Source organism: Oreochromis niloticus, linkage group LG18 (genome assembly GCF_001858045.2).
Source record: "Oreochromis niloticus isolate F11D_XX linkage group LG18, O_niloticus_UMD_NMBU, whole genome shotgun sequence".
In the NCBI taxonomy this organism is placed as follows: domain Eukaryota; kingdom Metazoa; phylum Chordata; class Actinopteri; order Cichliformes; family Cichlidae; genus Oreochromis; species Oreochromis niloticus.
In genome coordinates this window covers 25097268-25122404 of record NC_031982.2, presented here as the reverse complement: position 1 = coordinate 25122404, position 25137 = coordinate 25097268, and the positions used below count along the sequence as shown (strand labels likewise).

Sequence of the window (25137 nt, the reverse complement as noted above, 5' to 3'; positions counted from 1 at the left end):
ACCTAGATAAGCTGGCTGTGTGAGGATTTACAGAACTCTTAAACTTCCAGAAACACCAACAGTCTAAAGATTTAAAATCCACATAGTTATGATTATTTTAACAACAGCCAATGAGAGAAGCAAGTCTGAAAGAAATGACAGAAATGAAAGTTTGAAACTGCAGCCTTGAAACAACAAGCTACTACAACTGTCAGTTGGGCTGTTGAGAAGAGGATTTGTGATATGTGCCAACAACACAACTTCACATACACCGCTAGTCCTGGATTAGCAGTGTTGTTAGGCAGTGGTAAATATTTTTGCCTTTGAGGCTAACGTACTGCTGCTGACAGATATTACTGCAAGTTAACCTCCACCATCCACATTTGTTTCGATTCAGCTTTCTACCTTAGCCACACTGTGTAGTGAGAAGAAAAGTACAAGAAACTGGACGCATCACAGTTTAAAGTTTTGCTGCCTTTGTGTTTTCAAACTCGTAGCGTGTGCATGTTTGAAATTTGAGACAACTGTAAACTTCTTGTGTGCATGGTGCACACCAATATTAATATTTGGTGGGATTTTAAAGCCCATGTACTTGGAGTCAGACAGAAATATGAAAATTTTTAAACATATAAACAAACATCAACTATTGGCCTGACTTTAATTTCAAGTACAGTATCAGGCCAGAATTCGACAGAGTTGAATCCCAACGGCACAGTAGTTTTTCTTTTAATGGGAAAATAGAGAAGCATTTGTTGGCAGGTAGGAAGTGGACTGGAGGAAGAAATGAATGAGGAAGAGGAACATTTTGGTAGCGTTATGGTGAGAGTTTTTTCTTTTCTTTTTATTTCCCAGCTCAGAAGTTGTAAACAACCAAACAAATGTTCCTCATTATGTTAGATTCAACCACCAAACAGGCCATAGAAAAAGCACACGTTGTTGTTCGGGTAAGAACATTTAAAGGCATTAAAAAAATTAAGTCTTTATCTTTTTTTTTTTTCCGTTTTGTAATTTTAGAACTTTTTTCCCCTTCTTTTTTAAGACATGAATGCTTGTTTGAAACCATTTAAAATTTGTTTACCAAGTTTATTAAAACTCTTCTAGCTCTGTTTTTTGCAATAACTTCATTTACGTTATCACTACATTACTAATTAAAAAAATTAAATACTTTGTACATAAAATGAGTCATATAAGACCATAATCCAGATTAACAAAAACCTTTGTGTCGCTTGTTAAAATCAGATGACCCTCCTGTCAGCTGACTGAGGAATAATCAAAGGACGCACTATGGAACTGTGCGTGTTTGTGTTTGACTGTATCTGTGAGTTATTTGAGGGAAAGGAAGGAGTGGTTTTGCACTGAAATGTAGAATCAGATCTGCTGGAACCTCGGTGGGACACCATCTACACAAACCACTGTCCTTAAGGTTGTTAGAGCCCCCTGTGGGACCGAGCCGTTCTCTCTCTTTTCAGTCGTCTCTTGAGGCCAGAAAGCGATAGCAGAGAGGATGTTGTGGAGCACATGAGAACACATGCCAAGCCTTTTCCCTGAGAGAGAGTGTGTGTATGTGTGTCTGTGTGTTAACCCCTTTTTACTTGAAGATGTTTAAGTGATGCCCTATGTGTGCCTGGGATTTTAGTTTTCCTCTAACTTAATTGTTTTGTCTATTCGTTGAGTTATAGATTCAAACACCCAGCCTGAGTGGACATTTGAAATCTGTTAAGAAAGCCTAAAGCTGCCCAGCGTTGCATGCTACATGTCACAAGATTGGCTACACTGCCAATGTGTTTTTATTTTGTTTCTAGAGACCAGAGGCTCTGACAGCCTCTTTTAGCCTGAGGAGAATCACATTAGAAACACCACACATTTCCATAGCACCCGATATACATTTTGGCTAAAGTGTCTAACATGTAAATCTGTGTCGTAATGTACAGTATGAAAAAAGTAAATCATCACTATGGAGGTTTTAAGCTCAGTGTAAGCAGTGCTGCAGAGGACGATGAGAACTTATGTTCCACTTAAAGATTTGGGGGGGAGGCTATAAATAGATTTTTATTTTTGGGTTAAAATGCACGTCCAGCAGAGAGACGGAGCGAGCCTCGTGAATGGCGGTTATCTGTGAGTCTGTTACTGTGTGCGCTGACCACACACATACACAAATACCTTTCTCTCTCTCACTCACACACACTCACACACACTCACACACACACACACACACACACACACACACACACACACACACACACACACACACACACACACACACACACACACACACACCCTGCTGTTGACCAGGAGTGTAAAGGCATAGTCTGCTGGAGGACAGCAGTGGCGCTGCAGGTTCCCTGTTCAGAGATTGTGGAATGGTTGTCCATAGATCCCATCCCCTCCCTCTCTCTCTCCTCCCCCTTTTTACTCCTCCTCTCTCCCCCTCGCTCTCTATCGCTCTCTCTTTACTGAGACTCCCCCTCCTCTCTCTCCCCTATGTCGCTCCCTTTTCTCCCCCACCCCCTTAGAGCTTATGTAAACTAGCTGTGGAGCCAGGGCAAGCTGAGGCTATTTTTAGCAGCAGCACTGCAGAGCAGAAACTGGCTAGGGTCACGTGTGCGAAGCCGAATCAAAGGGAGTATCCCGGCAATGCGCTGTAAACAAAGGGAAGGTCAGTAGCAGAAGGTGAGACACAAAACGCCTCTGTGTTGGTTTTGTGTGTTTCTGTATATGTGTGTGTGCGCGTGCGTGTGAGAGGGAGAATATACACTTCCTGACTATACTTTCTCTTAATGCCCTGACATAAAACAAATCATTGTAAGTGTATGAATGCACTCATATGCTTCCCTGCTTTCTCTGTCTCCCCCTGCCACACACACACACCCACACACCCACAAAGCTCAACCATTTCTTTCACTGCTGAGACAGACGGAGGGGAAGCTGAATGGATCAAAGTGAGGTTTGACACGCGAGGATACATTTTGCTGCCTAATCATGACCAGGCCTCCTCACCGGCTCCACACTCTCTCCCAGGCGTAGCAGAGTGAGCTACACACAGACTCTGAGCCATGCAGAATCTATGAGGGAGCACATGACCGTGTGTGTTTAGCATGTTTTGTCACACATGGGGATTTCACACCCTCAGAGCACCGCTTCAAGGTTGGCCTCATTGCGTTCAGTAGCATGCAGGCCCAGTTATCAGCGAGTCCAGAGGATAGTTGTGTCCAGCCACACCCAGGCAAAAGGTCTCCCTCCACCTCAGCCACTAGTCAAACAAGCCTCACCTTTCACCTCCTGTGGAACGTGGTCAGAATGGGACACAATGCTATTAATAGAAACCTTTATATATAGATTTTTATTTTTTGGTGTCACAGCGGTTTGTTGACAGTTTGAGCTGTAGGGTGTTTTGTCAGGCTGAGCTAAAAGAGGTAGCTTGGAGGCTAACTTAAGTAAACACTTGGTTGGGTGATTTATTGTTGCAGGCATTTGTAACCTGAGATTTTACAGCTTTATTATACTGAAAGTAACCACGTAGACATGACTATCCCCCCCCCCCTCCACCCCCCGCACATGAGTCTAAGAGGGTCATGAAAAGAGAATATGCTACACCAGCGAACATCCGGTTCTTCCTCTTCTTCTTTTCCTGTTGTGGTTTTTCAGTGACTGATACTCTCCACTAAAGCAATATTTATTCAGAAATGTAATTCTTCTGCTGATGTGCTTTCACAGCTGCTACAGGTTACACAAAAGCAAATGTACTTACATGTGCATGTTATGAAATAGTCTCTGTGTGTGAACACTGGAATATAATGCCCATACAAAGTAATCGGTTGATTTACATTTCCTTGTTTCATTTTCTCACTCGTGTGGGTTTTAAGATTCGACTATAATACATTTCAGTTTTTGGGTGTATTATTAAATGTTAGACGTTACAAAAATGTTTACATTTAAAGTTGGTTTAATATTTTCTACTTTACACCTGTATTTGTTATAAAAATGTATCTGGTGCCATTTTACCAGACATGATACATTCACAGAAGACTAGTAGTTGTAGTGCTGCTGCTTCTGCTTCTGCTGCTGTTGCTGTGACTGAAATGGATGTAGGATTTGTTGACAGAGCTGCAGTTGAGATGATTTTTTTAAGAACCATTTCAGATATATTGGTGTCACTGATTTTTATGACTGGTGTTTACTTTCAAATTCACAACTTTCAAATTCACTCAAATATGTTGGCCTAATGATAAGCAAAGGAGACGTATTGTTCTCTCACCTCATAGAACACAAGGTGTGCCCAGTGTTTTGTTTTTTTTCTAGGTAGAAAGTTCTGTCTGCCTTATGGCAGGTATTCACTAAACCATAAAGTCCTTTATATATTATAGAATATCCAAAATCAATCTTTTAGGCATTCTTTATTTAGCCCGATACAATTTTATTAAATAGTAAATTGAGTAAGGTTTCTTTTTCCCCTACTACAATAATCTGTGATACCTGTTTGAGTCCTCTGACCCTGTTTTGCACTTGTTAACTGGGAAAGTAATGACACGATGCCACTAATCACAAACACATTAAATCATGTCTCTTCCATTTCCCCTGATCTGCTTGCATCACAGGAATGTGAGGAAACTCATTTGTACGAGGGATGTTCCTGGTGACTAATTTACTAGTCAAAGAACATTAACCAAAATTAAGAAAGTAATCCACAAAAAGATAAAAGTTGAGTGCAGGCTAAACTTTGTTCGCACAATTGTGCGTTATATTTGAGAGTTGTGTGAGACTGCTGAATCAAATTTTATTCATTATTCACTTCAGTCGTTTTCATTGCTGCTGAAATGTGTGGTAAATTGTGGCAAGCTTAGCACACACAGGTGATGCCAGATTGGTTTTAGAGTGTGGCTAACGCTAGCAGTGCTGGCAGCAGTAGACTTTCTTACCTTGCATGTTGATGTCCACACATCTGTTGGGTTTTATGGAGGTTTTACTCTGACACAGTCCAGAGACATACTAGATTAAAAAGAAAACAATAGTAATAATAAAAAACTGCAGAACTGTGCTGGGTTTTGTGGTTCTCTATGCGAGACAGAGGGAGTACTAATGAAATAATGAAATATGAGCTTGTTTTACATGCTAGCATTTGCTAGTTGCCAACTAGCAAAAGCAGAAACTATTAACCATTCAGGTGATTGATTTAATCTAAAACAATATCTGGACTATCCTGCTGCGTTTTAAGGTGGTTTGAGTTTTTGATTGTGTGAGATGTGTTTATCCCTGCGTGCATAGCTTAAACAAGGCTGCCTCAGTATCACCAGTGGTTTGCATTTACCACTTGGTCGTAAAGCATCATTTTCATTTTGATGTGTGTCACCTGGGCAGACCTGTTTCAGTTATCCTTGTGGTTAAATGCCCTGTTGTTGTTGTTTGTTTGTTTTTTTGTTTTTGCATTTTAAACTTTGCCACAACCAACACTTTGTCACTTGGTGTGTTCTTTGCATGCATCACGCCAGGTTTTACATTGCTCCTATTTACTTAAAATGTGGCTGTTGATTTTGGTTGAATGGTTCAAAAAGTTACTTAATACTTTTATCTTGACCTTAGAAAATGTCAGGAGATCAAGGAAAGAATTAATAAGGACATAGAAGAGAGAACTGCGGTGTGCAGGGAGTCCAACTGCACTCAAAAAGCTTCTTTAATAATGTGATGGTTGATGCCATTGACATGGTTCTGCAGTATGGTGGTGTACCTCTGAAGATGGACTACAAGAAGTGAATTTTTTTAAAGTTTCAAAGTCCTTCCACTTTGTTTTGTCCACTTTTTAAAAATTTAAATCTAAGGCCTGCACACAGCGCAAAATCCTGATAACCACATTTTATTGCTGCAGTATAATGTCCATCATTCACAAAACACATCAGCAGGTTATGACATGAAATGGAAAACACACTGTTAACATTTACATGATCTGTGTCTCTTGTCAGCTATGTTGATCGTGTTTCTAATGACGGTTGCGAAGTGGGTTGCTATGAATTATGGGATGGCATTATCTTCTTTCCTTTCATAAAGGATGCTCCAGTGTATCCTCTCCTAAAGCGGGGAATAAATGAAGCATTGAAGGACCTTCCCTGAGTATCTAGAGAATTCGATCCAGCTCTTATTAAGGCTGCCACGCAGATACTTCCTGGTCACTTCACTCTGTAAGCAGATTTGAACTTTCATCCAGCGCTTGTGGTTGTATTTTACGCGTGAGCATGAGAAGGTGGATTTCTAAAATAATCTAAGCCGTGAGCTTGCGGTGGCCTCCCACCAAACATACAGATGCAGTATACAGTGACACAAATACAGTAATAGAAAGCCAGCGCAGGCCACGGTTCTGCTGTGTGTTGATGTATGAGCGCGTCTGGGAATGGAAGGATACAAGTGCAGCCTGGCTTAGGAAGAGAGGGAGAGAGAGGAGTGGTATGGACTGTCTGGGGTTGCCATGGGAACCCAGCTGCTAAAACCAGGCAGGGTCAGTGTGGAAGAGAGGCTGCATGCAGCGCGAGTGAAGGGATGCCACCCGGAGGCCTGTTTGCGAACTACACAAACATCATATGCACTGAAGTTCAGGCTGAATTCATCTTTAAATAGTAAGAAAGGAAAAAGGATATTAGCTCTGTTTATTACAGAGTTTTCTTTCATCCTCTGTCATTATGGATTATTTCCTATCACCAGGTTGTTCAGGCCTGTAGAGCTTAGTTCAGGCTTATGCAATCTGCACTGATACTGTAGACGCCCCTGTCTAATATTAGTCATTGGTTATTGACTTTTGATTAGGGGAAAAGAGGAAAAGCTCATTTTCACTGGGTCACTGGTTGACTTCCAAGCGGAACAACTAATTTGACATAGAGGCTGCTGTTGTTTACAGGCAAGAGATTTGAAACCTGCTCGATAATGTTGATTTAGACTATTTTTACTAGGTTTTCTATTTCTGGCACAGACTCATTCAGTAGCTTACTGACAGCGCATCGATGTCGGGCTTCAATATTATTTAGAGAAACCCATAAGTCAATGGCACAGTGAGAACTGTATTTGGGAGCTCCACATGGGACACAGTTCACTCCCAATGTTCCCACTGTAGCTCCAACTCAGAGGCTGAGACTATTTTAAACAGAAGTAATGTAATGGTCCACACAGACACTAAGCAGAGACAAAAGGGCATTACAGGCTATTTTACATTTTTATACAACACCTTTCAAAACCATGACTTGATGCCGGCCTGGAAGGCGAAATGGAGGCCTTGAGATAAAGCAGGCTCTTTTGTTTACACAAGATTTGGTTTGACTTTCAGGAGTGTCTCCGTTCTTGCTCCTATATTTAGGAAGTACCCACTGAGCCGTTGATGGATTTGTCTAGTTTCAGATCCATCTCCCAAACTGCACAGTGTTCCTGTTTGGATGGATGAGTTGAACCCCGGGCTTGGATCTTTCCAGCAGGTGACCGGGATCCTGCACAGCTCCACCTTCGCTGTGTCCCGCCGCACGTGGCCCTGCGTGCTGTACCAGCTCAATACATCGGCCAGGCCGTGTTATGTGATGAGCTGTGCAGCGCTGCCAGTTTTGTTAGGATACTGGGTGTGTTTTGTAAGAGAAGACAGATGAAGCGTGGAGTGGAAGTTGTTCTTTAAGTTTACAGTTGGTGTGTAGATACTAGTTTAGGTTAGACTTTTAGAAATGAGTACAAGTACAGCTGAAAACACTAGTCTGCTGATATAAATATAATCAACTCTTTAGTCATTTTTTAAAAGAAATCTGCATTACTAAAGTGTTTTCAGCAGCAATAACAGAATACGCTGCTTCTTTTTTTTTTTTAATGAAATTTTTGTAAATTCATGGCATTATGTTTGGGCAGAAAGTCTCTGTTGCTTTATTTGACATAAGTTTATGCATTTTCCTGTTACTTCTAACTATTTCATAAACATGGCTATTTTGCTAAAGTAAATTCTGGTAGTTTTCCTTTGGCTCTGGAAAAAAGCTCTTCGGGGGGCACACCAAAAATTCCTGAAAGCAGGAAAAACCCCAGCACTGCTAGTCGGAGAAAAAGTAGACACCTGAATCTGTTATCTTTGGCAGTTGGAAATTGTAATTCATCTTCTGACATTTTATAGCCTGAGTTGTTAATAGAAGTGGGAAAGTCCTCAGAGAAAGTGGTAATCCATTTAAACACAGTTAAAGTGGGAAATACTGAACTTTGGAAAGAGGTTTGAATATTTGATTTTAAAGCAGTAAATGCAAAGACAGTTTGTAGTTTGCACACAAATTCTTGCTTTCAAAGGGCTTAATTACCCATAATGCTCCTGGAAATCAGTGCTATGAAAAAAGATGCTGACGACTCATGTTAAGGGCCAAGTTTTGCCTAGTTTTAATGTATGAAAGCATGTGGTTTTGTTGTTGTTGTTGTTGTTGTTGTTGCTCAAAACAGACTAAATTGTATGTGGTGACCACAACTAGTCTGCATATAATTCAATTTGTGTTCTCTTACTTAACTGTAAAATTCACAGACTTCTGTTATTTTCAGCCACTTTCTAAGCAACAAATGTATTGAAGCTTGATTAAATTAAGCCCAGCTTAAGAAAAACTGCCTTTCACATTTATTCAGAAAAATATTTGGGGTCTTGGATCTATACAACTTGTACACAATACAAAAATGAATTAAATGCACATTACAGATAAAAATACGCACAGTTCAAACAGAAAACATTTAAATGGAGGGTTACCAGTTAGAAACGGTGTAGTGGGTCTGTTGTGTCCAGCAGTGTGTTTTCAGGCGCTGTCACCAGCCAGTTGGAGACTAAAGTTGAGAGTCCATTATGCTGGCCCGAGCGCTCAAAATATGGAAACTATTGATCGGATCCTCTGAACTGCTAATTAAAGATGGTCCGCTATTTGTAAAAAGTCAACCCAATTATCAAATGAGCACATGAGTCTGGGTTGCTGTGGGTCGGTATGAAGGTTTCCAGTGTGTTGGAGGGGATTTTTTTTTTTCCCAGTATTTATTCCTGTGTCTTTTGATGTCTTCAATTTTGTTTTGCTTTGGACACGTGCTTTTTTTTTTTTTCTTTTCATGCACATAATTAGATTTTAGCACAAATTTAAAAGTGATCTGTTCCTATTTTGGTCGTCTCCGCCAGATATCTGCTTTATTTTGGTTGTTTCCTTGTTGTGCCTGTTGCAAGGCAAACATGTGAACAAGCGCTAGCCTTTGGTTCCTGAAGAAGGTGCTGTGGAGCTGGGTGGCCGGTAACCCCGAGCTCCTGGTGGAAACATACCCACCATGAAAATCTTCCCCCTGCACCCTTTTCTGCTCAGTGGGCAGCAACATGTGGCCCGAGGCACTTTGCATTAACTGTCCCTCAACATATCGGAGTGCTTGAGTGAAGCTCAGCCTGCGTATGTGCAATAATGCTTGTGTCTGTGTTTCATGGAAAGACTAGGCAAATGGCACAGAAGAACTAGAGGGGGTGCACTGCTAAGTGAGATGAACGGCTTAGCCATTTAGCGCCATAAAGGGGGCTTTTTTAAACCTGAAGATAGCACTGTGAAAGCTCATCTCAGGCAGGGACATGTGTGAGGATGTTGTTTGTGCCATGGTTTAAGTCGAGTTTTGGGAATTGTTACATCCTCGCTTTAGAAAGTAAACAGAAACGGTAAAGAAAGCTAAAAATTGTCACGATGCCTCTCATTGGTGGGGTCTGACCATATTGAACTTGCTGTGTAGTATATTTCTCATGTCAAGCCATATGATACTGCCCATAACAAAGTTTATACATAGCACACAGGCTGGCCCACAGCACCAGCCCAACACAAAGAGAATAAAAGGGCGACTGTTAGAGCAGATTGTTGGTATTTTTTTTTTTAAACTTTAAATATACATACAGAGAACAAACTGAACTGTCATGAAACAGTAAAAGCCTTCTTTATAAGAGCGCTACTGTGTCAGGCTAAAAACAAATGAGAAATTACATCTCATTTAATGTGGTTTGATGGTTGTGAACAAATTTTAAAGTCATAAAACTAATTCATAAATGCCAGGCATAGTTTTCTGTGTATATATCGTACACATGCTAAAAACAAAGTGGCAAAATGGCGGCCTGCTATCCCTCCAAAGCCACAAATATGACAAAATGACCACATCACACAAAGATCTCCGATGCCAGCGTTGAGCAGTTCTCGGAGGAAATTGAAGAAATGGAGCACAAACCACAGATTTCTCTGGACCTTAAGCCCGTCTATTTGTAGCACTCAACCAGAACAGCTGTAGTCACTGTAAACTGCACTGAAACCTTTTGATAAGGCATTATCTGGACGGCCACTCGATGATCAATGTTATCTTTTTCGGCCTTTTTTCCTGGATCCAGTACTCTTGTTTTTTCTTTCTTTCTCTTTCTTTTTCTTTTTCTAGCCTCTTGCCTGGTACAGAGACTATATTTGGATCTCCAGTGCTCTACCAATAGTACTTCTGTCACATGGCAGTCACAAAGCACTCAGTAATTATAACCTAGCTGGGTTTCTGCAAGGAAGGCTGACTAAAAATACTCTCACATTGTTGCAGCAATGGGGCAAAAAAGCTGGAGAATTTTAAAAGGCTTTGCCTGTATTTTTGCGTGTCTGTGTGTGAGTGAGAAACACTTTAACATATACTGCGCCGTCTCAAATAACAGTGCAGTGCAGTGGGGTTTACTGGTTGTGCTTCTCGTCTCCAGAGAAGCGCTAATTGGTAAATAATATAATTAATTGTGTAATATGATGGGTGTGCTTCATGTTGTACGACTTCAGAGCCAGGACAAAAAGTAAACGCTGTACTCTAAACCACAGTTTCTTGTTTTCTCTCTCTGCGCTTTTTTTTTTTATTTGTATTTTTTCATCACATCTTTTAGTGTTTATCTAAAATCATGTTTTTTCTGTTGTTGTACTCAAAGTGAACTTGATTATTTTCTTGATCACTAACCTGGTGGTAACCTGGTAATTGAGTATTTCTAAATGTAAGAATTGGATAATTTATAGTTGAAAGGTGAAAGTGTTTAAAATATTGAATAAATGATAAGTGGTAGGTACTTAAATGCATAATATATTGTGTAACACGCACTAACACGTCAAATGAAAAGGTGACAGACGTATGGAAAACATGAGTATTCTGGTTTTAGATGATAAAGCATGTTTGAATGATGCAACAATTAATGTTTCGAAGGAGCTTAAAATGTAAGAAATATTAAATTCACAAGTCACAACTTTTAACATTAATCACAGTTAAGTTAAAAATTAAAGCAAAAAAACCTCGATGCCAGTCAGCTTCATACTTTATATCAGCTAGTTGAGTTTGAATATTTTGAGATTTTTTTTTCATCACAAATCTTTGTTACATCATCTCAGGTTCTAGGACTTTGGTTCGTCACCATATTCTGACATTTCATAGAGGAAACAATTAATGCAGCAGACTAACCGCTAAGAAAAGTGTGAGTCTGAAATTTTCACACTGAATTGGCTTCCTACCTGATGAAACATTTTCAGAAGCCCAGATTGTTTAGAGTCTGGTTGGGTTTTTGTGTGCGTTTTGCTGCCCATTTGTCTGTAATTGCCTATGTGCATCATTGACCTCTATACTCGTCAGAAATAACTTAAAATTAAATTCTCATTGCTACGACCCCAGCTCTCCAGGGGAAGGGAAACATTAACAACCGCTTGAAAATGGGTTTGGGGAAAATTATAATCTTTTACTGAGTTGAAGTCTACAGAAATAATATAGCTAAGCGGAAAATAAAAATAGGACGGCTAAAGGCAGCAAGAGCTGCTAAAAATAATCATAACCAAAAGAGACTCTTACCTTAGGTTATTTTCAGCTTCCCGCTAAAACCATATAACAAAATAAACAAAAGCACTAGTCTTACTTGTCTTCACCAACTCTTCAAACTGAACACAAGATGATGTGGATTTTATTGTTTACTTGTTTTTTTTCCTTTCCTGGGAAACGCTGGCCAGTTTTGTTTAATGTTAGTGGTTTGAGTCCTGAATATACACATAATAGAATTATAGACAAAGAGATGGTAGATGCAGGGAGACACGTAACCGTATAAGAGGTCGTGTAAGATAGAAAATCCCACACAGATTGTGACGTTTCGTTACAAAGCAAACCACATCCATGAACGTCTCAGGTGTATGTGTCAGGTCTGTAAAGATGATTGTCAGGCTGAATTAAATGTCTAAAACGTGTTTTCAGGTTCACCTACAAAGGTCAGGTTGTAAATCGAAGACGTTAAAGAATTGTGGGAATTTTAGATGCTGGATTAGAGTGTTGATCCAATGGAGAGGAAGGGTAGTAAAATAATAAAAGGACAATTTTTAGATTCCAACTCAGGCTATGGTAATCCTGTCCTGAGCACTTCGTCTGTTACTTACTTAATTATTGCATAATTAAAACAGCACAAAAAGAAATTGCATTACATACATGTATTCTGGACGTCAAATGCGATGTATAACCGATTTTGGACAGCATTGTTTTCAAATAATGATGGCGTCTTTGGTTTCCAAGTGAACTGCTGGAGTTCATTTCAGATGTGACCGACCTTTTCTCTGTACTGCATATGTTAAATGTAATAATACTGTTCATGTATATGAATTTACTGTGAGAAAGTGGAGTGCTCTTTCAAAAATAGCCTTACTTCTCCTTTTTTGTGGGTAGAAACAGTTGGTGTGATGAAAACATTGTTGTCGGAGCACATGAGCAGCGTCTCTGTTATCTAATGGTTCATAATGGAGCATTCATTCTCGGTTATTTAATTCTCGTTGGGTGTGTTAGGTGTGCTACTTGTAGGGCTGAAGTGAAAATGAACTGACTACATAAACTCTAACCCAGAACGGGGATCTTCCGACGCTTTGGGTTTCCTGTGCACCGCAGCTGTGTTGGCTGTCTTGTGACAATGTGAAGCTGGCGAGCGTTTGGGTAGAAAATGAAGGATGTGAGGGGGAGCCCGTTTGGTCCACATCTGTGTCCTACTTACTAGAATCACTCACCAGCTTCAGATGTAGATGAGGAAACTTTGTAAGATGTACACACTTTTATCCCCTCTGCTCTGACAGACACTTTGTACCATTCTCTCTATAAAATGTGTCTGCCATATGGCATGGCTGTGACCTGGAGCAGTTTGCATTTAATTTGAAATAAAGCAGGGTGATGGAGACTCAGATGTTTTCTTCCTGATGGAAAAATCGATCAGGTGATGGAAGAATGTATATGCTTTTTGGGAAAGTGACATTTTCAGTTGTTTAAATTGTTTAACCCATAGTCGCCCAAAATAATAATAGAAATATTATAGTTTGCTGCCCCTCCCTGAACCTGGTTCTGCCGGAGGTTTCTTCCTGTTACAGGGGAGTTTTTCCTTTACGCTGTCTCCAAGAGTGTGCTCAAAGGGCGTCATCTGATTGTTTGGGTTTTTTCCTCTCTAATATTGTTGGATCTTTACGTTACCATACAAGTGCCTTTAGGCGACTGTTGTATTGATTTGGTGCTACATAAATAAAAGTACATTGAAATTGAATTACAAAGACCTCTAATTTTTCACATCTTCAATGTTTTCTTTTTGGTTTTGGTTTTTCACAAAGACAAAAAGGAAAAAAAAACTTTTTAAATGGTTGTCACTTTACTTTAGGAAAGTAAATAATCATTAAATCATATAAACTGTTGTTTAGAGAGTGTGCGAGAGCAGTTTATAGCTCTTTTTAAGCCTGTGTACTTTTTTTTTTGTTTATTTGTTGTTTTTTTTGAGAGTAACATATGTATTTTGTGCAGCAAGCACATTTGTATTGTAGCAAGCATTTTTGCTTTGGGCCCCGTAGTTGGTTAATTTCAAACCCTGTTATTCACTGTTGCTTTCATAGTAAAGCTGTTAACAACAGCAAGCTAGATATCAGTGAATCATGCTAAAGAGACTAAATGTTGACATTTTAACAGCTGATCTATACATTTGGCTCGTGGACTTATTCTTTATAACGTTGCGCCTTGTCTTTTCAAATACCCGTGGTGTATTTTAAATGTATCATGGCCCTTGGACCGGCCTTGCTGGAGTCTTTTCATGATGTGATCCAGATGATCCAGGGGCCTGTGTGACCATGTGTCCCCAGCCTCGGTGTCCTCATCCTGCCTGCTGTGCTGCAGAGAGGCCCAGCTGCTGCTGCTACCGCTGCACATGCTCTCTCAGTAGTGAAGAGATGGCAACAGCAAGCTGTCTAACCTCCACAGTAACCGCCTTATGTAATCACTCTGGCTAGAGACAGACCAAAATAGCCCAGACTGAGCAGGCCTGCCCTCTTGTGGCGTACAGCTGCCTTAACACCGGCCTAGCAGGCCTAAAACAGGAGTCAGACATGGCAGCCGTTTCCTGCAGCATTCAGTGTAGTATGTAAATATTTCAATGTACTGCACAGATATAACAAAATGCATTATGTGGCATTTGTAGTTTCAAGCTGATCAGATCTGGAGTTATATTTTTGGGTTAGTTCAGTGAAGACTGAGTATTTATGAAAACAATGGTCAATAATTTTATTGTTTTACAGTTTAGTGACTTTACATTTTATATGTTGATGACTCTTTCTGCAGTACATAGAAATGGTTGGAAGACAAACAAAGTTTAACTACTCTTCTGTTCCCTCCTTTGCAGTTTCCTGGACAGAATTGATTCTGTAAGACAGAGCGACTACACGCCAACAGACCAGGTCAGTTCTCCTGCCAGTGTACTCAGTATTAAATGTATAAATCACCAGCAAAACCCTGCCTGTTGTTTTTCTTTCTTTTTTTCCTCCTTCCTTTCCTTGAACTGCATGTTTGTTTCTTTGTGTTCACTACGTGTAGGACCTGCTACGCTGCCGAGTGTTAACTTCAGGGATTTTCGAGACGAGGTTCCAAGTAGATAAAGTGAACTTTCAGTAAGTCTCTGCTTAACTTTAACAAGGACATAAACACACACAATGAAGACATGTTTGTCCTCATTTATTCTCATTGTTTGCCAACTTTTGTAAACCCTGTTAGCAGCTTGTGTAGCCAGGGTTAATAAGGCAACTTGAAGGGAAAAAAAAGAAGAAGTCCAATTTGACATGGAAATTAAATAAAATAGTTGGGAACAGGGTTTCTCCAGGCTTAAAATGGGACCTTTGGGGTTGACTGCACAAAGCCGAAAATCTGTGTTTCTAGATTTTTGTCTATTTGATAAACAAAATGCATTTTATCCATGAGTCAATGGAAAAAGGGAAGTTTTTATTTATTTATTTTTTCCTGGTAATTTTTCCTTTGGGTGAAGAGCCAAACTTTTTTGGGAGGGGCAAAATGTTTTGTATATAAGAAGGGAAAAAAAAAAAAAAATCTGATTTTAGGCAGAAAAACATGAAGCATGCCCGAACTAGTTGTGTAAACAGCACAGTTTTCCAGAAATGTTTCATCAGCTAGGAAACTATAGCCACATCCTACCGAACTAACTCAACAGGACTCAACCTAACCTGTGATCTGATGGCCCGTAAAAAGTAGGCTGGGAAGTTGATCAGCAGTTGCCAGCAATATTTTCACATTATTTGGTTTAAATGTGAAGGAAAGCTTTTTTTTTTTTTTTTTTTTGTAAACACACCGATGCACGCACAGCTCCAGCTAACTTTAACTTTGACTGTCGACAGCAACCACACCCCTCTGCTGGGCCAAGCCTACAAAGGGGCAAAGCATTTACACTAATTATTTTCAGATTTGAATTATTAATATAAAATATAAATCTACTAGTAGATGATGCTATATTATCATAGATTATGGTAGCTGTATTCAGAGAAATTAAAGTGACGCTACTGAAAATGTGTTCTGCCGGCTCTGGATAATGGGCTGGTTTTGTCACACAGACCTACCAACCCTGACGTGTACATATAAATACCAGAAGGTCTCAGTTTTCATTGCCACATTCCTCTTTGTTTGTTGTTTGTTGGTTTTTGATGAGACGTCATTATAAAGTACTTATGGGAAGGATCAGTATTATCATTGTGTTTCCAGCTCATTCCATTATTTACACCCCTATGAACAAAATGATCACGAGCCCCGTATTCCCTCTAACATTGGTTTATCTAATATTGCCTTTTGTGCAGCAACTTTTCCGAACTTCACAGAATTGTGAAAATGAGCCCGTCTAGGTGTTTTCCGGATTTCCAGTAATTTTCTTTTTTAAAAACACTGGACTGTGCCTCCTTGTTGGATCACTGCCCTCTTGGGTGTTATTGCTATATTTACTCTGGCCTCGTGTTAAGAGCCTCAAATGTCATAAGTTTGTTCCTTTGAACAAAACCCTGAGCCCACAACCTGCTCAGCAGCTGGAAGATGAGGTAGGAAAGCACGTCATAGAGGTGACTAAAATGCAAAATGATTCCCCTGCGGTCGACCAGTGTGATTTCTGAGCCTGTTGCAAGTTATTTACTGTTGGTTACAGTTATTAGAGCAGCCGATAAAGGTTAGAGTAAATGTTTTGTAACAGTTTTGATGATGTCAGATGAGGTGACCCATTTCCGCAGTCGCAGACACAACAGTCTTATTCTACCATCTGAAATGGGCCTTTGTATCACATTATATCATCCTAAACGATTGGTTAAAAAAGGTCTGGGTCATGACTTCCCTTTGGGTGTGTGTTTGTCATTATTCAGCTTTGATGACTCCCAAACATCCAGCCAGGGACGCACAGACATTACAAATAATTTCGCCCTTCGTAACATTTATTAATTAATGGATTATTTATGCGTCCACAGTCGTTCCGTAAGTGTCAAGGATCTCTTTTTGCAAACCAGAAGCACATGTAATACAAGACAGAAACACGTCTTTTGTGAGGATTTTTAATTTTATTTTGAGTCTTTATCAGGACAATCTGTGAAACAAAACTGGTGTGTAAATGCTGTACAGTATGTACCTGATGCCCTCAGTCCTGAGTGATATGAACTCTTTGATCAGAAGAGGGCAGCAGCGAGTATCTGACCCATTACTGTCTCTTCCACAGCATGTTTGATGTTGGGGGCCAGAGAGATGAAAGGAGAAAATGGATTCAGTGCTTTAACGGTGAGACTTTTCCTCCTTGTTTTCCTTCAAATAGCCACACTGTACATCCTCGACCTGCAGCTCATTCTCCTCCCATTACATCCTGCCCGTCTTAAGGTATTTTCTCTCAGCTCCAGCATCCCGTCAGTTGCATAAGGACCAGTCCAAATCTTAAATCGGTATTGAAGAGCCACGTCTTTGGACTTGTTTATAGTTTTTTGTTTTCCTTGACACAAAGTGCTCTTTTAGTCAGTTGTTTCTATTTTTAGGTTTTCTCCTGGTTTTGGTTCGCATATTAATATAAATTTTGCTTTCGTTCTCACTGCGCTATTGTGTGTTTTTAAACCTTGAATGTTAATACATTTCCCTTAACTCAAAAGCACTTTGTGTCCATTCCCGTAGTTTTAAATGCCATATAAATAAAGGTGATTTGAGACGACTTGAATATACTCCTTAACACCAGTGACGTCAAAATCTATCTCCTCGCTTTCTTCCAGACGTCACTGCGATCATCTTCGTGGTGGCCAGCAGCAGCTACAACATGGTAATAAGGGAAGACAATAACACCAACAGGCTACGGGAAGCTCTGGACCTCTTCCGCAGTATTTGGAACAACAGGTGAGTCCCTATTTTTTATTTTTTTTTAACTCAAAATGTTAGAAAATCCTCACTTTCCTTTTGCAATGAAGGAGAATGCCCACATAAGGCTTAAAAAGTACTTAATATAAGTAAATAAAACCTGCTTCTGTCCCACCTTTGACGTGATTTGTGTAAATACAAACTAAATATGATTACTCAGTGTCAGCTTTATCTTTGAAAATCCCACAATTTCCACGGCTGGAGGTTGAAGCTGGTACAGTTTCTTTAATGGTGGTTTTTTTTTGTTTGTTTGTTTGTTTTTCAGATGGTTACGCACTATATCCGTCATTTTATTCCTGAACAAGCAGGACATGCTGGCTGAGAAAGTACTAGCTGGAAAATCCAAAATTGAGGACTACTTCCCTGAATATGCTCGCTACACCATACCAAATGAAGGTTTGTTCCTTTCTCAGTACAGCTGGCTTGTCTATGTCCAGACAGACTCTTGAATTCCTCGTCTCTGTCTGTATTAACGTTAAATTTGTTTTTCTTTTTAGCAACTCCTGAACCTGGTGAAGACCCGAGAGTGACGAGAGCCAAGTTCTTCATCCGAGACGAGTTTCTTGTAAGTGTATCAGCGTATGTCTGGACTGCTTGAAGTGAGCTGAAGTCAATCAGTGTCCAGCCACGAATACACTTGTCCTGTTAATTCATAACTTAGTATTTTACACACGTACCTGTAATCCCAGCTGGACCTGTTATGTTGCTTTGAACCCGATGAACCTTTTCTGGTGGTGCCGACCTCCTCGTGGGGACAAGTTGTCTGCAGATGAGCAACGCTGATTTCAGCAGCTACTACTGCTGCTACGGGTCCTGCCGCTGATCGTAAAACACATTCTGCAGGGTTAAAAATTAAATTCGGTTGCATTTGTTTTTACTATAAATGGCTGTAACGAAGCTGTTTTTGCATGGCCTTTTTTGTATACGCTCTGCAGTCACAAATAATCTTTAAGACACAAATAACATTATTATACAGATTATAACTTTATTAGTAGGACTTAATGCTGCAGCAATAACTTGAAGCATTTAGTTGAGGAAGTGAAGGGTTACATCTGTTCTTGGTGTTTGAATGTGAGCTGTTCTGTGGCTGAATTCATTTCTGTCATATTAAAATAGTGACTCCAGCGTTTCAGTTTAATAGTGACCAACGTTGTTCTTATTTAGTGGGTAGAACAAATATGGGTCTAGTGTGGTTTTCTGGCCAGTGTTTAACACACTAGACACACTTACGGTCATGTAAGCTGTATTCAGGGACTGATTGCTCTGAAATCACTTGCCTCAGTTTCTAGTAATGACAGCGAGCTTGAAAGCTGTGAATTTCCCAGAAATAAATGTGTTATGATAATATTCCTGTTACCTGGGACAGATACCTGGGAATATGTGTGACGGGCATCACGTACTCCAAATGTAGTGCACTTTTAGGAAGAATTATTCAAATTACAGTCTTCCTTGTATCACAACTTTTTTTTTTGGGTGCACATTGGTGAAATATGTCATTTTTAAAGATGCAAACTTTTTACAAAAATGAAGATGAAACAAGCGCGGCACAGCTTGCACAGATTACAAATTACAAAATCCAGGGAAACCAGCAAGGTGTCATGTGGTCCAAGTGTAACTACACATAACTACTGAGCCACTCTCTTCAGGTAAAATAATATTTTAAGTGTGATGCCTGTAATGTGATATCTAACCAATAGAGGGCGCTAAAAACAAGAAGCTGAGAGGCCTTCATGTGTCAAAGTACTGCAAGTGCACAGAAAACTTAGAATAACAATGGCTTTAGCACATTAATCTTAAATATGCTGAGCAATATTCAAGGAAAGAAGCGGGAAAAGCTAAATGCTTCAGCTGAATGAAATAATTCAAATAATATCAATAAAGTAAGGTGTGTGCTTTATTCAAGGATGAAATAAAACAATTTATCATCACATTTACAAAAAAAACTGATGTGTGAAATTAAGAAGGCCTACTAAAGTCAGTGGAACCCAGTGGTGTTCAGAACAGATGTGATCCAGATATTTTGAGTAAAATGACAGTGAAGTGCTCAGATGAGTCACAGTTTAAGCTGCAGAGGCAGGAAGTAGTGCGGTTTTTAGGTGGGGATGGTTCTGTAAGAGCTTTTAGCTGTAAAGAAAAAAAAAATAATGGGGAAGGGAAGAAACGAGAGCAGCAGATCTGAGAAACTGAGGGAACATCAGGGAGGCTAAACGTGTGCTCGTGGCATGGAAGATGTGACGTGTCGTGTCTGTGTCCTCCTCAGCGGATCAGCACTGCGAGCGGCGACGGCAGACACTACTGCTACCCCCACTTCACCTGCGCCGTTGACACAGAGAACATCCGGCGGGTGTTCAACGACTGCCGGGACATCATCCAGAGAATGCACCTGCGGCAGTACGAACTCTTGTGATGGGAGACCGACTCCGTCAGCCTTCTGTGTTTTTCTTTTTTTTTTCTCCACCATTCTGCATCCTTGACGAACCTTTCCTCCTCCTCCTCCCTGACTCTTCACCCCACGTCCCCAGAAGAAACCCACCCCGACCGCCCCTCCTGTCGAGGACTATGAAGTACTACTGAAGTGTGTCAAATCCTCTTCCTCTTTTTAACTTCTTAGCTTTTTGTACTACTTTTTGTTTTCTCTCTCCGAGATTTCGTCCCCATTTCACAGATGTAAAAGGAAAGCTGGGGAACAAAGTTGATGTGTGCCGCTTCTTTTTTCTTCTTCTTCTTTTAATCCTTCCTTTTTGAATGCCTTCATTTTTGTCATTCCACTAAGCCTTGGGCTACCTCCTTTTATTTTATTTTTTGCCCCTTTGTGTCCATTTTTTTTTTTTTTTTTTTTGGCTTCGTCTTTGGACTTGGACTGGTGGGCGAGGACACATAAAACACACCTGGAGGACCTCAGTGCAGAGGCAGTATGTGTGTGTAATGAAGAGAGGGAGGAATGCCATGTGAACGAGTGTGTGTTTAACCGCCATGACCCCTCACCTCCTCTTGTAATATTTTTTTTTTTGGCCTGTCATCCCGCCCTCAGCCTCTCTGACCGCCTTCTTCTCCCCGCGTTGAAGATGACTGGACGGAGGGGGAACCGAATGGATGAAGAGATAAATGCACTTTGCATCAGGTTCCTTAATAACTTTTTTGTTGTTGTCGGTGTTTTTTTTCTTGTTTTTTTGTTTTTTTCCCCAGAGGAAGCATACACACAATGTAGCATCACAATATTTATTACCCTGTCGCCCTGCTTGCCGAGCTGCAGGGCGGACCGAGCAGCCGAGAAGACGTGTGGAGCGAGAGATTAAAGATGGGAGGGGGGCAGAAATTACGGCGACTTGAAGACGGATTTAAATGAAGGAAAAGGGACTGAGCTCTCTGCACCTTAGCCCTATTGCCTCCACGGACTCGGACCTGCCTCCTTTTTCCACACAAACCATCCTTTTAGCTTAGAGATACTGATGGGGAGGAGGGTGGGTGGGACGGGAGAGAAAAAAATGTATTGTTTTTCTTTTGTTTTTTTGGGGGGGTTTTTGTTAACTTGTACACTGTGCAAGGTTGAATTATCCTGTACAGACTGTAAAATGTAATATTATTTTGTACAACTTAATTGAAAGAAAAACAAATCTACTTGTAGATCTTTGTGCCTTGATTATGGCTGTACCTGTAAATGAGCTCAGATGTAAGTATGTTTTCAACTGCGCTGTACAGCTTGATGTCAAACTCTATCGGCAGCGAAAGACTGCAGGTAGGGGACTTTCTCTGTAGAGTTTAGTTTTTTCTGGTTTATAAAAAAAAGAAAAAAAAAGGAAATGCTGTTTAGTAAGAAATAAAAAATAGGGAAAAAATCCTAAAAACCTGTATACATTATGCAAATTAACCACTTACCTGCAGTGAAGACCAGATGTTGCAGCGCCATGCCTTTTTTTTTTTTTTGTTCTGTTTTTTTTTGTTTTCCCTCCTTTTATTATATATATTTTTTGAATTTCACAGCTTTAAACAAACATTTGAATTCCATTGAAAGTGTCCAAATTGCAACCTGGTGTTGTTTTAATAGGAACCAACGTTTTTTCGATATGAAGTGCGTGCGCGTACGCGTGTGTGTGTGAGCGATCCGTACTGATGTGCGTGCCTGTGCGCATGTGTACATAAAACAAACATAGACTCACAGACGCATTGTGTGAGTGAGTGCGCGTGTGTGTGAGAGTGTTGGAGAGCAAGTGTGTTGTGTGTGTATAAAATTTTATAAATGTATGTACATGTAAATTTATAGGTCTATATAAATATATATGTACAATTATACATGTTTAATTATGTGTGTGCCTAGGTGTACATACCTATGTATGTATACGGTAAATATGTATACATACACACATAGGAAAGCATGTTTAGAATGGAGATGAATAAATGAGAGCGTGCAATATTAGTAATTCTTTGGTCCTTTGGAGCCATACCCGATGGCACAGGCACTATGAATGTGTGAGCAGCACCCAACAAGACGAGCTCTTCTCCTTGTACAAACAGCATCAGCCTTTTCTTCTGCTACAGTACACGTCTATCCCCAACAGAGAGTGAACTGACTGGAGGTGCAAAAACCTTGTTTGGCCTGGGAGGATGATTAAATGACATTTTTATTTTCTTTAAATAAAGAGGCACATTAGAGGACTTTGCTTTATTTCCATCTTGGTGTCCAGTTGTGTCCGGATTTTCTTTATTCATTGGTGATTTAAAAAATAAAAAAATAAATGTGGAAGACCGAAACTACCAAAACAAGCAAAAACAAATTAAAAATGATTGGATAAGTAAATCAATATGCCATTAAATGCACCAAAAATTGGGCAAGCATTTATTAAATTTGAAACTAATAAATACTGAATATATTGCTTTTTAAATTATATTTGGTATAAATCTCTAACATTAAAACGGTGATGGTCAATATTTAACACTGCATCAAGTAAGTTTTAATTTGCTTCTTTAAATGTTTACCCGTGTGTCACTTTTCCACTTTATCTACCGTAATTTCCCATTGAATTTTGACTTTATACCCAATTTATTACTTCTAATATAATTTCTCATTTTCCTCACCCAAAAATAGTTTTTCTGTAGGTTATTTGTAATACAAAAGCAAATAAAGCAGAAATATTATTCGTCACATTTTACAAATTAACTTATATTTGATGCATTTCGGCCATGTTCATTTTAATTCCTTAGACAATAATTAATGAATTGCTAAATATGCAAATTAATGCATGAGAAATAATAGTTATAAGGTGAAAATGTGTGTTTTCATGTGGTTCTGTTAGTTTTTTACAATTACATCGCCTTAACAATATTTTACTTTCCCGCATTAGTTCTTAGTTTCGAAATCTGTTTAGTTCTGTATTTTCTTCTGTATTTTTCATGCGTTTCAAAGTATAAATACAAAAGCAAATTAACCTAAATATCAATTTATGCCAATTGTTATGGATTTGTTAATACCTACATTTTTCATATTTCTTTCATGCATCTAAAAGCATGTAAGGGTTATTTAATTACTACTTTATTTGTTATTTTTGCTGTTTTGTTACTAATATTTGAAACTATTGTGAGGAGAGCGAAGCTGGGTACTTTCAGTATCTTTTTGTTTTTAACTTTGAGATGATCATGATAAACAGTTTTATCTGATTTTAAAGTTCTGGTTGATTAAACTTCACAGAAGGCAGGTTCAGCTAATAAAGTTAATATTTAATGGCTGGCTTTGGCTGTACGTGCTAGGAGTGCATAGAATTGTGGTGCTTCTGAGTTTTCATGTGACATTTTTTAAAATTTATTGTTACCATAAAACTGAAATCACACATTCAAAACCTGAAATGATTGATGATAAAATACTCGATCCACTTACTATGAAATAAGAACGCAGTGTTGAGAGAAGAGATGATTGAAAGTTTAAATACTGATTTAAATCCGTGACATTAGTTGCCAAACTATAAGTAAGAGATAAGAAATAGGTGGTAAATACATCATTTTCTGTATTTATATTTTAAAGTTACTGAACCAGACATTCCCTTTTTTCACCCCAGGACAGCTAATTAATAAATTCATCAAAAACTAAAATTATTTTATTAATTCTGCAGGAAAAGCCTTATTTATACAGTGGAAGTTTGATTCTCCTACTGAAAAAAATAAAACAAAAACATTTTATTTCCTCAGAAATAGAGTTACTAAGTCAAAATTTTGATTTCAATATGGCAAAAAGTTTAGCCCCCCTCCACCCAGCTGTACTCCTGCACTCTTTTTAATGTCCACTGACAACGACCATCACTGAACACAGGTGGTGGTTTACCTCATCAGCTACCAGCCCACAACAATGCCTCAGTTGACCTCAATAGCTCAAAAGATGGTGGGCTGGGGCAGTTAGGTTTCACAGTTTTGGCCTGGTAATGGTCCATGCCTTTTTTCACACCTTGGCTCGTGGGGGGAGTCACATGATTAATAGTGGGCCAACAACCTTCCCCATGATTTAAACAAAAGAGCAGACCCCACCAAGGTGCTAAATACCAGGTGGGGCAAAACTTCTTCACAAATTAAAGAAGTCCCGGTGGCTTCTTTTCAAGCTCTCAAGACTATCATGTCCTAAATTACTGAGAGCCTACACAGACACACAACCATTTAAGAACAGTTTGCTCAGTGAGTAAGCTTATACACAAGTGGAAACGTATAACAGCTTCCCAGGAGTGGACGTCCCAGCAAACTCACCCTAAGGTCAGACAGTGCAATGACTCTCAGACTCTACAGTCATCATTTAGCAAGTTAAATGTTAAAGTTCATGACAGTACAATTAGAGTATGGCTCATTTGGAGAGGATGCCAGGAGAAAGCCTGGCAGCATGGCTGAGGTTTGCAAATGTGCATCTGAACAAACCACAGGACTTCTGGAACGATGTCCTGTCGACAGATGAAATCAAAGTGGACATTTGGCCATAAAGTACAGTGCCACGTCTGGCAGAAATGGAGCACAGCATAGTAGCACAAAGATCTCATTCAAGTGTAATGAAAATCAGCATCATGATGATTTCGGGCTTGTTTTGAAGCTACGGGACCCGGGCACCAGCAGTCATTAGGTCGACCAAGTCTGTATATCAAAGTATTCTGGTATTCTTTTTAACCACAGCTAAAAAGATGACACTGGGTCACAGTTAAGGTCTGTTCTATAGACTTTATAATCCAATCAATCAATAAATAGTGACTAATTTAATATAAAATAAACATAGTGGATTAATCCTGCACATTACTAAAGTAAAAAATGAAGGTACTTTGTTATACTGTTGCTAAAAGCTGTGTTTTCTCAGTTATAAAATGACTAAACTAAAAAACAACCAAGCAAACCAAATGAAAACAAATTTTGAACCAATTTTCTTACATTTTATTTCACATGAATCTGCAAACATAAAATATTTGTACCTATATATTAAGGATTTCGTCTGTCGCGTGTGATAACATC

The 25137-nt window shown here is 39.4% G+C and overlaps 1 protein-coding gene across 4 annotated transcripts in view; it reads left to right on the top strand.

Annotated features, from left to right (window-relative positions):
- Nucleotides 1-22337, top strand: part of LOC100710773 (guanine nucleotide binding protein (G protein), alpha activating activity polypeptide, olfactory type) — a 53270-nt gene extending 30933 nt beyond the window's left edge. For 3 of the 4 annotated variants that reach the window (XM_019348238.2, XM_019348240.2, XM_019348239.2), the window contains exons 6-12: nucleotides 14642-14696; nucleotides 14833-14906; nucleotides 16994-17052; nucleotides 17529-17649; nucleotides 17936-18066; nucleotides 18168-18235; nucleotides 19931-22337. In XM_019348238.2, the coding sequence (XP_019203783.1) occupies nucleotides 14642-14696; nucleotides 14833-14906; nucleotides 16994-17052; nucleotides 17529-17649; nucleotides 17936-18066; nucleotides 18168-18235; nucleotides 19931-20077 (655 nt within the window). In that variant the 3' untranslated portion in view covers nucleotides 20078-22337. Of the gene's footprint in view, nucleotides 1-2568; nucleotides 2650-14641; nucleotides 14697-14832; nucleotides 14907-16993; nucleotides 17053-17528; nucleotides 17650-17935; nucleotides 18067-18167; nucleotides 18236-19930 lie in introns of those variants that run through there. The other variant, XM_025900046.1, reaches the window with a different exon arrangement.
- The last annotated feature ends 2800 nt before the right edge of the window (nucleotides 22338-25137 follow it).